Source organism: Hemiscyllium ocellatum, chromosome 3 (assembly GCF_020745735.1).
Source record: "Hemiscyllium ocellatum isolate sHemOce1 chromosome 3, sHemOce1.pat.X.cur, whole genome shotgun sequence".
In the NCBI taxonomy this organism is placed as follows: domain Eukaryota; kingdom Metazoa; phylum Chordata; class Chondrichthyes; order Orectolobiformes; family Hemiscylliidae; genus Hemiscyllium; species Hemiscyllium ocellatum.
This window is the reverse complement of record NC_083403.1, coordinates 89,738,400-89,751,878: the sequence shown is the minus strand read 5'-3', so window position 1 is coordinate 89,751,878 and position 13,479 is coordinate 89,738,400. Positions and strand designations below refer to the sequence as shown.

The 13,479-nt window shown below is 43.3% G+C and overlaps 1 protein-coding gene across 2 annotated transcripts in view; it reads left to right on the top strand.

Moving 5' to 3' along the window:
- Positions 1-13,479, top strand: part of si:ch211-243j20.2 (uridine-cytidine kinase-like 1) — a 197,853-nt gene that overhangs the window by 96,067 nt on the left and 88,307 nt on the right. For both annotated transcript variants that reach the window (XM_060851760.1, XM_060851769.1), the window contains one exon: positions 11,737-11,798. In XM_060851760.1, coding sequence (XP_060707743.1) covers positions 11,737-11,798 — 62 coding nt within the window. The remainder of the gene's footprint in view (positions 1-11,736; positions 11,799-13,479) is intronic.

Sequence of the window (13,479 nt, the reverse complement as noted above, 5' to 3'; positions counted from 1 at the left end):
TGGCAGTCACTGGAACACTGAATCAGTAATTTGGCTCCAGTTTGAACTCAGTTTGCTTTTTGGACACAGGGCAACCAAGTGGCTGCTGTCATTTCATCCATTAGGACTTTCCAGATAGTTGTATCTGCTGTGTATCTCATGAATCTCTTGCAAATAAGATCCTGAAGTGATTTTAATCAAAAAGAAAGATTAGTTGATGAAGAGGTTAAACATTCTCACTTGCAAAATCTGAACTATAGTGGATGAGACTTTTTTTTATTGTTGACTGAAGCTGTTATTGCTGTTGGTTCAAGGGGTTACAATTTCCCAACTCTGACAAACCACTCAGTTCTTCATCTCCAATGATGTAAAAATAGTGAACTTTGGTGAATGGAAGCTCCCTGCAATTTGTGAGAGCTGTCATAAATTAGATGAATGGCTGAACTGAGTCTGTTGCTTACATTATAATGATATCTGAACTTAAAATCAGCTCAAGTTAGTGACTTGGAAGTATCAAGCAATCTTATCTTCGAACTTCATAGCTAGTAGAAACTTAACAAGCACAGGGTTAGAGGGTTTGAACTGTAGGGAGAGGCTGAATAAGCTGGAGCTGTTTTTCCTGGAGCATCAGAGGCTGAAGCATGATCTTATAAAATCAGGAGAGGCATGAATAGGGTAAATTGACAAGATATTTTCCCTGGGTGGGAGAGTCCAGAACTAGAAGGCATAGGTTTAAGGTGAGAGGGAAAGATTGAAAAGGGACCTAACGGGCAACTTTTTCACACACAAGGCGGTGCATGTATGGAATAAACTGCCAGACAAAGTGGTGGAGGCATCTGACAGGCTGGATGGGTATATAAATAGGAAATGTTGTGAGGCATACGGGCCAAGTACTGGCAAATGGGACTGAACTAATTTAGGATATCTGATGGGCATGACCAAAGTTGGACTGAAGAGTCTGTTTCCATGATGTACATTTCTATGACTCTGACTCTTAGCCAACATTAAACTGCTGTGGAATATTGGATATTTTATCTCAGAATACCATGAGAATAAGGATGCAATTGATGAGTTTTTTTACAACCTTTATGAGTGGGTACTAAGCTGTAGTGCAGGTTAGCAATAGATTAGAAATACTTATCCTGTATAGAGACCATAAACAAAATGATGAAATAACAGACCGTGGGCAACTATGGATCTATCAGTGGCATTTACATTCCTTATAAAAGTAAATGAATTAATTATCAACAGTAAAATACAATAGCATCCTGTTGCAAATAAATAGTTGATGCCAGCCTCCTCATGATTTATTAGGAAGTGACATCCCAAAAAAACAGATTTGCGCACTGAATGAACGTTTTATCATGGCTGCCCTATACAACAGCACTGATTCTTTTACAGAGAATCAGTGTGTGCTATATTACTACCCTGATGCCATCCTTGATGTAATTGACTGTTTATATTAGAACGGTTTGACATGTAAAACTGTTGGAAATATACATTGTAGCCTTTCAAATGCATGTTCTAATTTAAATGTGTGCTTTGACACAATGTGATCAGGTACAAGAAGCAATGAAACTTTTGAGGTCGTGCATGAATAAACAGTAACTTTGGTATTTTGTGGTAGGTATGCCAGAATTCTGGAGGTATTATGCATGGTCCTAGATCTAGTGGACTGATGTCTTGCATTTACTACTTATGGCAGGATGACTATTTTGTCATCTATCAGAATAAATTTCACTGGTGTTTTGAACCATTCACTGATAGACTCTGTCATGTGCTTCAACGTTATATTTTCCTTCTGTTGCATTTCTTTCTTCCATATATTTTTTCAATATTTCTAAAATTTGCAATTGCTTTAATTTTTCTACATCTAACGTTTAAATGTTTGTGAATCTTTAAACTGCCATAGCAATCTTAGTTTAGTGCATCCACTGAAACAGTTTATGGAAATCATATATTTGAACAGTTTCATTACTATTGCGATGCTGAAAATGTGTTGCTGGAAAAGCACAGCAGGTCAGGCAGCATTCAAGAAACAGGAGAATCGACATTTCGGGCATGAGCCCTTCTTCAGGAATGAGGAAAGTGTGTCCAGCAGGTTAAGATAAAAGGTAAGGAGGAGGGACTTGGGGGCGGGGGGGAGCATTGGAAATGTGATAGGTGGAAGGAGGTCAAGGTGAGGGTGATAGGTGGGAGTGGGGGCGCGGAGAGGTCAGGAAGAAGATTGCAGGTTAGGAAGGCGGTGCTGAGTTTGAAGGATTTGACTGAGATAAGGTGGGGGGAGAGGAAATGAAACTGGAGAAAACGGAGTTCATCCTTTGTGGTTGGAGGGTTCCTAGGCGGAAGTTGAGGTGCTCTTCCTCTAGCCGTCGTGTTGCTATAGTCTGGTGATGGAGGAGTCCAAAGACCTGCATGTCCTTGGTGGAGTGGGAGGGGGAGTTGAAGTGTTGAGCCACGGGGTGGTTGGGTTGGTTGGTCCGGGTGTCCCAGAGGCGTTCTCTGAAACGTTCCTCAAGTAGGCGGCCTGTCTCCTCAATATAGAGGAGGCCACATCGGGTGCAGCGGATGCAGTAAATGATGTGTTTGGAAGTGAAGGTGAATTTGTGGCGGATATGGAAGGATCCCTTGGGGCCTTGGAGGGAAGTGAGGGGGGAGGTGTGGGCGCAAGTTTTGCATTTCTTGCAGTTGCAGGGGAAGGTGCCGGGAGTGGAGGTTGGGTTGGTGGGGGTGTGGACCTGACGAGGGAGTCACGGAGGGAGTGGTTTTTTAGGAACGCTAATAGGGGAGGGGAGGGAAATATATATCTGGTGGTGGGGTCTGTTTGGAGGTGGTGGAAATGACGACGGATGATACAATGTATATGGAGGTTGGTGAGGTGGTAGGTGAGGACCAGTGGGGTTCTGTCCTGGTGGCGATTGGAGGGGGCGGGGCTTAAGGTGGAGGTGCGGGAAGTGGAGGAGATGCGGTGGAGGGCATCATCAATCACGTCTGGGGGCAAATTTGAAGGAGGAGGCAATCTGGGTTGTACGGTATTGGAAGTGGTCCTCCTGGGAGCAGATGCAGCGGAGATGAAGGAATTGGGGGTATGGGATGGCGTTTTTACAGGGGGCATGGTGGGAGGAGGTGTAGTCAAGGTAGCTGTGGGAGTCGGTCGGTTTATAGTAAATGTCCGTGTTGATTCGGTCGCCTGATACTGAAATGGAAAGGTCTAGGAAGGGGAGGGAGGAGTCTGAGACGGTCCAGGTAAATTTGAGGTCGGGGTGGAAGGTATTGGTGAAGTGGATGAAGTGTTCAACCTCCTCGTGGGAGCACGAGGCAGTGCCGATACAGTCATCGATGTGGCGGAGGAAAAGGTGAGGGGGGGGGCGATGGTGCCAGTGTAGCTGCGGAAGATGGACCATTCCACATATCCTACAAAGAGGCAGGCATAGCTGAGGCCCATGCGGGTGCCCATGGCTACTCCTTTGGTTTGGAGGAAGTGGGAAGATTGGAAAGAGAAGTTGTTCAGGGTGAGGTCTAGTTCAGTCAGTCGAAGGAGGGTGTCAGTGGAAGAAGAGCGCCTAGGAATCCTCTAACCACAAGGGATGAACTCAGATTTCTCCAGTTTCCTCATTTCCCCTCCTCCCACCTTGTCTCAGTCAAATCTCTCGAACTCGGCACCGCCTTCCTAATCTGCAATCTTCTTCCTGACCTCTCCGCCCCCACCCCCTCTCCAGCCTATCACCCTCATCTTGACCTCCTTCCACCTATCGCATTTCCAACACTCCTCCCCCAAGTCCCTCCTCCCTACCTTTTATCTTAGTCTGCTGGACACACTTTCCTCATTTCTGAAGAAGGGCTCATGCCCGAAACGTCGATTCTCCTGCTCTTTGATACTGCCTGACCTGCTGCGCTTTTCCAGCAACACATTTTCAGCTCTGATCTCCAGCATCTGCAGTCCTCACTTTCTTCTCCCATTACTGTTGCATACCAAGTCACAATTCTACTTGTGTTTGAAGGACAAGCTCTTCTGCTGCCAGGCTGATGGGTCCACGTAATCAGCCCTTGCTATGGTATCATGAGCTGGAATGTCAGTTACGTTTTCCGTACAGTCGGTGTTTTCATTACTTGTTACTTACGTTATACCAAGTTATACTTTGCATGTATGGATAATGTACATAATTTCAAGAATGAACACACCAGCCACGTAATCAACTTTTCATAGACTATTTGTCCTTTCTCATGAAGGGCTCATGCCCGAAACATTGATTCTACTGTTCCTCTGATGCTGCCTGACCTGTTTTGTTTTTCCAGCATCCCACTCCAGCATATGCAGTCCTCATTTTTTCCTTTTTCGAAGACCATATATGCAAATATCTGGTCACAAACATATTGACAAATATTTGTTCACCATTTTTTTTTGCTCCAGTTCCAAAACAGTTAAGTAGTTATTGCTCAATTGATTGCAGCTTTGTAACTAAAAATAAGAACAAGAATCCACTGAATTATTGTCCCTCATCTCGCAATGCAATAGTAACAAATCAGTTAATGTTTTGCCATTGTTATTTGTGAAACCAACACAACTTCTGGTGACTGAACATGTGCAGTTTAACATGCAATTCTGAAGTTGCTGTCAACATGAACAGCAATAAGGAGCAGAAATAGGCCATTTGGCACCTCAGACCTGCTTTGCCATCCAATAAGGCCACAGCTGATTTGTGCTTTGAATTCCACATTCTCTTCTAATTGCAATAACCTTTTATCTCCTTGCTGAATAAAGAGATTATCTACCTCTGACTTAAAAATCCTGCCTTCACTGTCTTCTGAGAGAAGAGTTCCAAAGTCACACAACACTCTGAGAGAAAATAAAATTTCCTCATCTCTGCCCTTAATGGAGACCTAACTTTTAAACAATTCCTCTCGTTCTAAGTTCATCTACATTCTAAATTCATCTAAATTTCGCATTTACCTTGTCAAGACCGTACAGGACCTTGTTAAAAATCACACAACACCAGGTTATAGTCCAACAGGTTTAATTGGAAGCACGCTAGCTTTCAGAGCGACGCTCCTTCATCAGGTGATTGTGAAGGGCTCGATTGTAACACAGAATTTATAGCAAAAATTTACAGCAAAAATTTACAGTGTGATGTAACTGAAATTATACATTAAAAAATTGATTGTCTGTTAAGCCTTTCATCTGTTAGAATACAGTGATAGTTTCATTTCTTTCATGTGTAAATCACAAAACCCTTTGTTTTAAAGTTGCATTCTCGGGTTAGTTGTTAACAATGGTGATAGCTAGACAATATGTTGAAGGTATTAGCCCCCTGTGTTCTCTGTCTATGACCTGATGTATAGATTGATTCTAATCTAAAAAGTGAGATAACAGAGTTTTACATAAATTCATGCAGTTTTTGAGCTCAGAGTTTTACATGAATGTGTGCAGTTTTTGAGCAAAGTGCAAAGTAACTCTGCAAGTACAAATTCACCACACAAAATATATGTGTGCATGTGGGTCTTTGTCTGTCTGTCTGGGGTGGGGATTGTGTGTGTGTGTGTGTGTGTGTGTGTGTGTGTGTGTGTGTGTGTGTGTGTGTGTGTGTGTGTGTGTGTGTGTGTGTGCGTGCGCGCATACACACACACACACTTTCTCACACTCACAACCCCCACCCCAGACAGACAGACAAAGACCCACATGCACACACATATTTTGTGTGGTGAATTTGTACTTGCAGAGTTACTTTGCACTTTGCTCAAAAACTGCACACATTCATGTAAAACTGAGCTCAAAAACTGCATGAATATATGTAAAACTCTGATTCTAATCTAAAAAGTGAGATAACAATCTAAACATCAGGTCATAGACAGAGAACACAGGGGGCTAACACCTTCAACATATTGTCTAGCTATCACCATTGTTAACAGCTAACCCGAGAATGCAACTTTTAAAAAAAAAAGGGTTTTGTGATTTACACATGGAAGAAGTGAAACTATCACTGTATACTAACAGATGAAAGGCTTAACAATCAATTTTTCAATGTATTATTTTAGCTACATCACACTGCAAATTTTTGCTATAAATTCTGTGTTACGATCGAGCCCTCCACAATCACCTGATGAAGGAGCGTCGCTCCGAAAGCTAGTGTGCTTCCAATTAAACCTGTTGGACTATAACCTGGTGTTGTGTGATTTTTAACTTTGTACACCCCAGTCCAACACCAGCATCTCCAAATCATGAATACAGGACCTTTATGTTCTTCAAGTCATTCGTCATTCTTCTAACCTCCAGTGGGAACTAAGCCCAGTCTGGTCCAACCTTTCCTCATAAGACAACCACCTCATTCCAAGTATTAATCCAGTAAACCTTCTTTGAGTTGTCGCCAACATATCCTCCTTTAAATAAGAGGACCAAAACTGCACATAGTATTCGAGATGTGGTCTTGCCAATGTCCTGTATAATTGAAGCAGAAAATACTTACTGCTATGTTTAATTCTACTCACAATAAAAGATAGCATTCCATTAGCTGCCTTATTTCCTTGTTTTCCCTGTATACTAATTTTTTATGACTCAGATTTGTAGCTCAGGTTGAGGTTCTGGATGTACATTTGCTCACTGAGCTGGAAGGTTCATTTTCAGACATTTTGTCATCATACTAGGTAACATCATTTGTGATCCTTCAGACAAAGCAGTGGTGACATGGCCCACTTTGTATTTACAGGGGAACCTTGATTATCCGAACGAGATGGGCGGGCTCTATTTTGTTTGGATAATTGATTATTCGGTTAATCAATTCAATGCCTTTCCTCTGGGGCTTGGAGTTTTCTATTAAATCTGATACCCTGTTCAGACTAGGCAGCAGCACAATGCATGGGAGCCAACACTGCCCCCACCCCCACCCTGACCACCCTCAAACCCCATCCAACAACCCTGTCAAACACCACCCTTTGCCTGCCCTCAAACCCATCCAAAACCACTCCCCATTCAAGAGACTAGGCAGCAGCATACAGGTCCCGAGCCCCTCCCGTTCCCCCTCAGCCCGCCAACCCCACCCCGCCAACCCCATCCAACACCCTTCCCCATTCGCCCCCACCCCTGCCTTCTGCCCTCCTTCCAAATCCGCCCCAATCCCTGGCCTCCTCCCAATCCTGTCCAACCCCATCCGCCATCTCCCCCCCTCCCTTTTCCGGGGCAACCGGACCAGACACAAACAACAAGACTGCTGCAGCCGTCTTTTTGGGGGTGAGTCTCCAAGTAGTGTGTGATGCGCACACACACACACCCCTGCACACACATACATGCACACCCCACACAGTACATACAGGTGTGAACCAACTGTGTAGAACACCAGTGAAAGTGTGGGAGGAGAGAGAGAGAGAGAGAAGGCGGGAGGTCAGTCATTTGGAGACAATACCTGGACTCCCATCAGTCGAGGACTGTTCTCAGCAGCATTTCAGTAAGCCGAGTTCACTTTTAATCACTGTAAACCAAAGACATCATCAGTATTGGAAACACGTCTTTGGTGTAATGTTTCTATTGGAACCTCGAGATCTCCTCCAGATGATCCAATATTCAGATAATTGATATTCGGATAATTGAGGTACCTCTGTATTTCGTCCCTATGTGTTGTTTTCCTGTAGATGCTGGTTTGAAGTTCCCCATTGGCTGTTCGCTCTAGGAATGGCAGTTTGTTGTTATTTTTCTCCTCTTTAGTGACTTTTTGCCAGTAAGGGTATTATTGATGGTCTTGAAGGTTTCCTCTAATTTATTTCATTTAGTGATGACAAAGGTGTCATCCACGTAGTGGACCCAAAGTTTGGGTTGGATATTTGGCAGAGCTGTTTGTTCAAGTCATGATATTGGCGATCCCATGGGTGTTCTGTTGGTTTATCTGTAGGTTTTATTGTTGAGGGTGAAGTGGGTGATAAGGCTAGGTCCACAAGCTTGATGATATTATCCTTGCTGGTGAAGTTGGTGGTGTTGGTGTATGTGCCTTTGGTTCTTCTAATAATGTAGTCAGTGTTTCCTTGGCCAGACTGATTTTGATGGTTGTGAACAGGGCTGTTATTTCATCCTCTTTTATCTTGGTGTCTTTGATGGTCTTCAGGAATTCTTGGGTGGAGTGGCATGAGACTCCAACTAACTGTTTTAATTTTTGATGTAGCTGCTTAGCCAATCTGTAAGTTGGTGTTCCAGATAGCAAGACCATGGGTCTGAGGGGCGCTCCTGGTTTGTGAATTTTAGGTAATCCATAGAAGCGTGGTGTGTTGGATCTATCTGTTTTGATTTTTTGGATGAGTTTTGAGATGATTTGTAGCTCAGGTTGAGGTTCTGAGTGTAGGTTTGCTCGCTGAGCTGGAAGGTTCATTTTCAGATGTTTCATCACCATATCAGGTAACATCTTCAGTGAACATCCAGACGAAGCACTGCTGGTGTTGCTGATTTCTATTTATATGTTTGGGTTTCCTTGGGTTGGTGATGTCATTTCCTGTGGTGATGTCATTTCCTGTACTTTTCTCAGGGGGTGGTAAATGGGGTCGAACTCGATGTGTTGTTAGAGCTTCGGTTGGAATGCCATGCTTCTAGGAATTCTTGTGTGTGTCTCTGTTTGGCTTGTCCTAGGATGGATGTGTTGTCCCAGTCGAAGTGGTATCCTTCTTTGTCTGTATATAGGGATACTAATGGGAGAGGGTCATGTCATTTTGTGGCTAGTTTTCTGCCTGTTTGTCCAATGTAGTGTTTGTTCCAGTTTGTTGCATGGTATTTTGTAAATGACATTAGTTTTGCTTGTTGTCTGTATAGGGTCTTTCAAGTTCATTAGCTGCTGTCTAATGTGTGGGTGGGTTTCTGGGCTACCATGATGCTGAGTAGTCTGGCAGTCATTTCCCAGATGTGTTTGATGTAGGGGAGTGTGGCTCGGGTTTCAAGACAAGTTTTGTCTGCTTGTTTGGGTTTGTTGCTGAGAAATCGGCAGACTGTGTTCATGGGAATACCCACTCGTTTTGAATACACTGTATAGGTATCTAGAAGCATGGCATTCTGACCGGAACTCTATCAGCAACCACATTGACTTGGACCCCATTTACCGCCCCCTGAGAAAAAGAATAGGAAATGACATCACCAACCCAAGGGAAACCCAAACAGGAAGGCAGATTACTACCTAAATGGAGTCAAGTTAGGTAAAGGGGCAGTACAAAGAGATCTGGGTGTTCTTGTACACCAGTCAATGAAGGCAAGCATGCAGGTACAGCAGGTAGTGAAGAAAGCTAATATCATGCTGGCCTTCAAAACTAGAGGGATTGAGTATAGAAGAAAAGAGGTTCTTCTGCAGCTGTACAGGGCCTGGTGAGACCACCTGAAATATTGTGTGCAGTTCTGGTCTCCAAATTTGAGGAAAGACATTCTGACTATTGAGGGAGTGCAGTGTAGGTTCACGAGGTCAATTCCAGGAACAGCGGGAATATCTTATGTTGAAAGATTGGAGCGACTGGGCTTGTATACCCTTGAGTTTAGAAGACTGAGAGGGGATCTGATTGAGATGTATAAGATTATTAAAGGATTAGACACTCTGGAGGCAGGAAACATGTTTCCGCTGATGAGTGAGTCCCGAACCAGAGGACACAGCTTACAAATAAGGGGTAGGCCATTTAGGACAGAGATGAGGAGAAACATCTTCACCCAGAGAGTGTGGGTGTGTGGACTGCTCTGTCCCAGAAGGCAGTGGAGGCCCAATCTCTGGATTCATTTAAAAAAGAGTTGGATAGAGCTCTCAAGGGTTATGGAGATAAGGCAGGAACAGGATACTGATTAAGGATGATCAGCCATGATCGTAATGAATGGTGGTGCAGGCTCGAAGGGCAGAATGGCCTACTCCTGTATCTATTGTCTATAAGCATAGAAAGCAAAACACATCTGCAGTGCTTTGTCCAGAGGCTCACTGAAGATGTTACCTAGTACGATGATGAAACGTTTGAACGTGAACCTTCCAGCTCAGCGAGCAAGTCTACATCCAGGTTAATTATGAATGGCAGGGACCTCAGCATAGACTGCTTTAATTCCACTTGTCACATTCTGCCAATCGGTCAAGAATCCATTTTGCCTGCTTTCTCTATTCTGCTGGCCAACCAATCTTCTGTCATGTTAATATGCAGCCCGGTAGCTCAGTGATTAGCACTGCTGCATTGATGCTTGTGATCTGGATTCATTTCCACCCACTGGTGACTGTCTGTGTGGAGTTTACACACTCTTCCCTGAGTCTGTGTGGTTTTCCTCTGGATGTTCTGGTTTCCTCTCTGTCTGGCGATGTGAAGGTTAGATGGATCTGCCATGCTAACTTGTCCATAGTGTACAGGGATTTGCAGGCTTGGTGGATTAGCCATGGCAAATGCAGGACTACGGGGATGGGTCTGAGTGGAATGCTTTTTGGAGGTCGATGTGGACTCAACGGGCTGAGTGGCCTGCTTCCACACTGTAGGAATTCTGTGATTCTATTCTGTTACCCCCTACACTAGTGATTCATTAACCTGCCAAAGGGCAATCTGTTGACACTTTCACAGATGGAAATGAAATAGACATCATTGAATTGATGCGAACTTATATTTTTGTAAAACCCTTAGAACTTTAAAAAAATCTTCCTTGGGATGCTGGCTGGGCCAGTATTTATTGCCCATCTCTAATTGCCCAAAATTGAGTAGCTTTCAAGCTACTTTAAGAGGGCACAAGAGTTAGTACTTTGTGCTTCTGGAGCCACAGAAAGGCCAGATCATGTAAAGACTGGCAGATTTCCTTTTCTAGAGGAAAATTAGTGAACCAGATGGAAATTTACAACAATCCTCAGAGATTGCTATTAGACCAGGTTTTAATTCCAGAGTTGTTGTAATTAATTTTTGAATGTAGATTTCTCCAGCTTCCTCATTTCCCCTCCCTCCACCTTATCTCAGTCCCAACCCTCGGATTCAGCACCGCCCTCTTGACCTGCAATCTTCTTCCCGACCTCTCCGCCCCCACCCCCTCTTCGGCCTATCACCCTCACCCTCACCTCCACCTCCTTCCACCTATCGTATTCCCAGCGGCCCTCCCCCAAATTCCCTCCCCCTTCCCTTTTACCACAGCCCACTTGGCACACCAGCCTCATTCCTGATGAAGGGTTTAGGCCCAAAACATCGATCCTCCTGCTCCTTGGATGCTACCTGGCCTGCTGTGTTTTTCCAGCACCACACTTTTCAACTTTTTGTAATTAGTTTCAATTTTATCAATCTGAATTGGTGGAATTTGAACCCATGTCATCTGAACATTACTCAGGCACTGTAACATTAACATTGCACCACCATTGCTTTCCTGAAGGAAGGAAATTCAAGAATATGGGTTTTTATGACAATCAGCAGTGGTTACATGGTCACCATTAGACTAGCCTTTAATTCCAGACTTCTATTGAATTCAAAATTCACTCTCTACCGTGGTGGAATTTGAACCCAAAACCCCAAAACTTAGCCTGGGGTTCTGGTTCACATAATTGGTGGTATTACCACCACACCACTGTTTTCCCATAATCACGAGTGATTAATTGCTTAGCCTCTTAAATGACAGACTGTTTGACTGTTGCTAGATGATAATTTCATGATACTGGAAGAATCTTCAATGTGAGAAAGGGGCAATCTATTTTACATAGCTTGTTGAGTCTTTGTGAATTCTTTTTCAACAGGTTAGCCAAAGCACTTCACCTCAATGCAGATTGCATTGTCTGTAAAGTTTTTTATTATTTATGTTTGTTTTGTCAGGTGGAGAAAACTTTGTTGCTCTTGACCTGATTGTCCAGCATGTCCACAGTCAGCTGGAAAAGGTAGGTGTGGCTCAAAACTATTTTAAACTGTTAAACCTATTTGTCTATTTTTTTTCTTAATGTGCTTATCCTTAATAAATTTGCTGTTTCCTTGCATGTTTATTCTTTAGTTGGAAAAATTGAAGTAATATTTTTCATTACTTATCATTGTTACATTTACTAATACTTTTGCCATGAGTTTACACTCTTCTCTCACTAATGGTACAAATCTGACCCAACAGTGAGCCACAGCTAAGAATATTTGCATGTGTCTTTTCTAATCTGAGATTCTGAAGGAGATCCACATCATATATCGCTAATGAGTAACAGATATGGTAAATAATTGGAAGGTCGGAGAATAGATTTTATACTGTTGTGTTCTAAATATGGAGCTTTACAGACAAGGAAGTAGCAAGATTAAGAAACAAATTTAAGTCTAAGTGGCTTTGACAACTGTTCAAAATTTCTGTGGTTAATGCCTTCACGTCTTCATAAATGTCTTCATTCGGCACCTTTTGAGAGTTGCTGAAGAGCCAAGGCAGATGACTAGATTCCCTTAAGAATAAACTTGCATTGGTCAGATTTCCTTTTGGATATTTTAAAAGTGTTTTGCATCATATAGTCTCAGTCAATGCACCTCACTCAGATTTTGTTCCATGTGACTAGCATCCTGCTCCTCAGAAAACTTTCCTCACCTTCTGCCCCATCTCAAGGCTTTGTTTCTTTCTTAATGCTGTCAATTGTACCATTGTCACAAAGATCCACATCCACCTTGTTTAAATCTCTTCAGTCTGGATTGTGATGGTCAACCCAATGTTCAATCATTTTGATCAGAATTACCATTTGTGACTGCAAACTGTGGTGTATTATTTTTCTTGTATTACATGTCATTGTTCCATACAATCTCTCTCCCTCCCAACCCCTCTCTATCTTTCTACTTCTCTATCTTTCCTTCTCTATCTCTCCTTTCTCTCTCTCTATCTCTCGCTCTCTCTCTTGCTCGCTCTCTCTATCTCTCGCGCTCTCTATCTCTATCCCTATCCCTCTGTGTCTCCCTCTGTGTCTCCCTAGATAGAGAGATAGATAGAGCGATAGAGAGAGAGAGCGAGAGATAGAGGGAAGATGTGTTGAGTAGGCTAGAGGTTATTCAGGTGGACAAATCTCTGTGTCTATGTCTCTCTTTGTCTCTGTCTTTCTCTCTGTCTCTCTATCTCTCTCCATCTCTCTCTCTCCATCTCTCTCTCTATCGCTATCTCTCTAGATAGAGAGATAGATAGAGAGCGAGAGATAGAGGAAAGATGTGTTGGGTAGGCTAGAGGTTATTAAGGTGGACAAATCTCTGTCTCTCTGTGTCTGTGTGTCTCTTTCTCTCAATGTCTCTCTCTATCTCTCTCCAGCTCTCTCTACATAGAAAGATAGAGCGCAATAGAGGTAGATAGAGAGTGCGAGAGATAGAGGGAAGATGTGTTGGGTAGGCTAGAGATCATTTAAGGAAAAAGTGAGGTCTGCAGATGCTGGAGATCAGAGCTGAAAATGTGTTGCTGGTTAAAGCGCAGCAGGTCAGGCAGCATCCAAGGAACAGGAAATTCGACGTTTCGGGCATAAGCCCTTCATCAGGAATGAGGAAAGTGTGTCCAGCAGGCTAAGATAAAAGGTAGGGAGGAGGGACTTGGGGGAGGGGCGATGGAGATATGATAGGTGG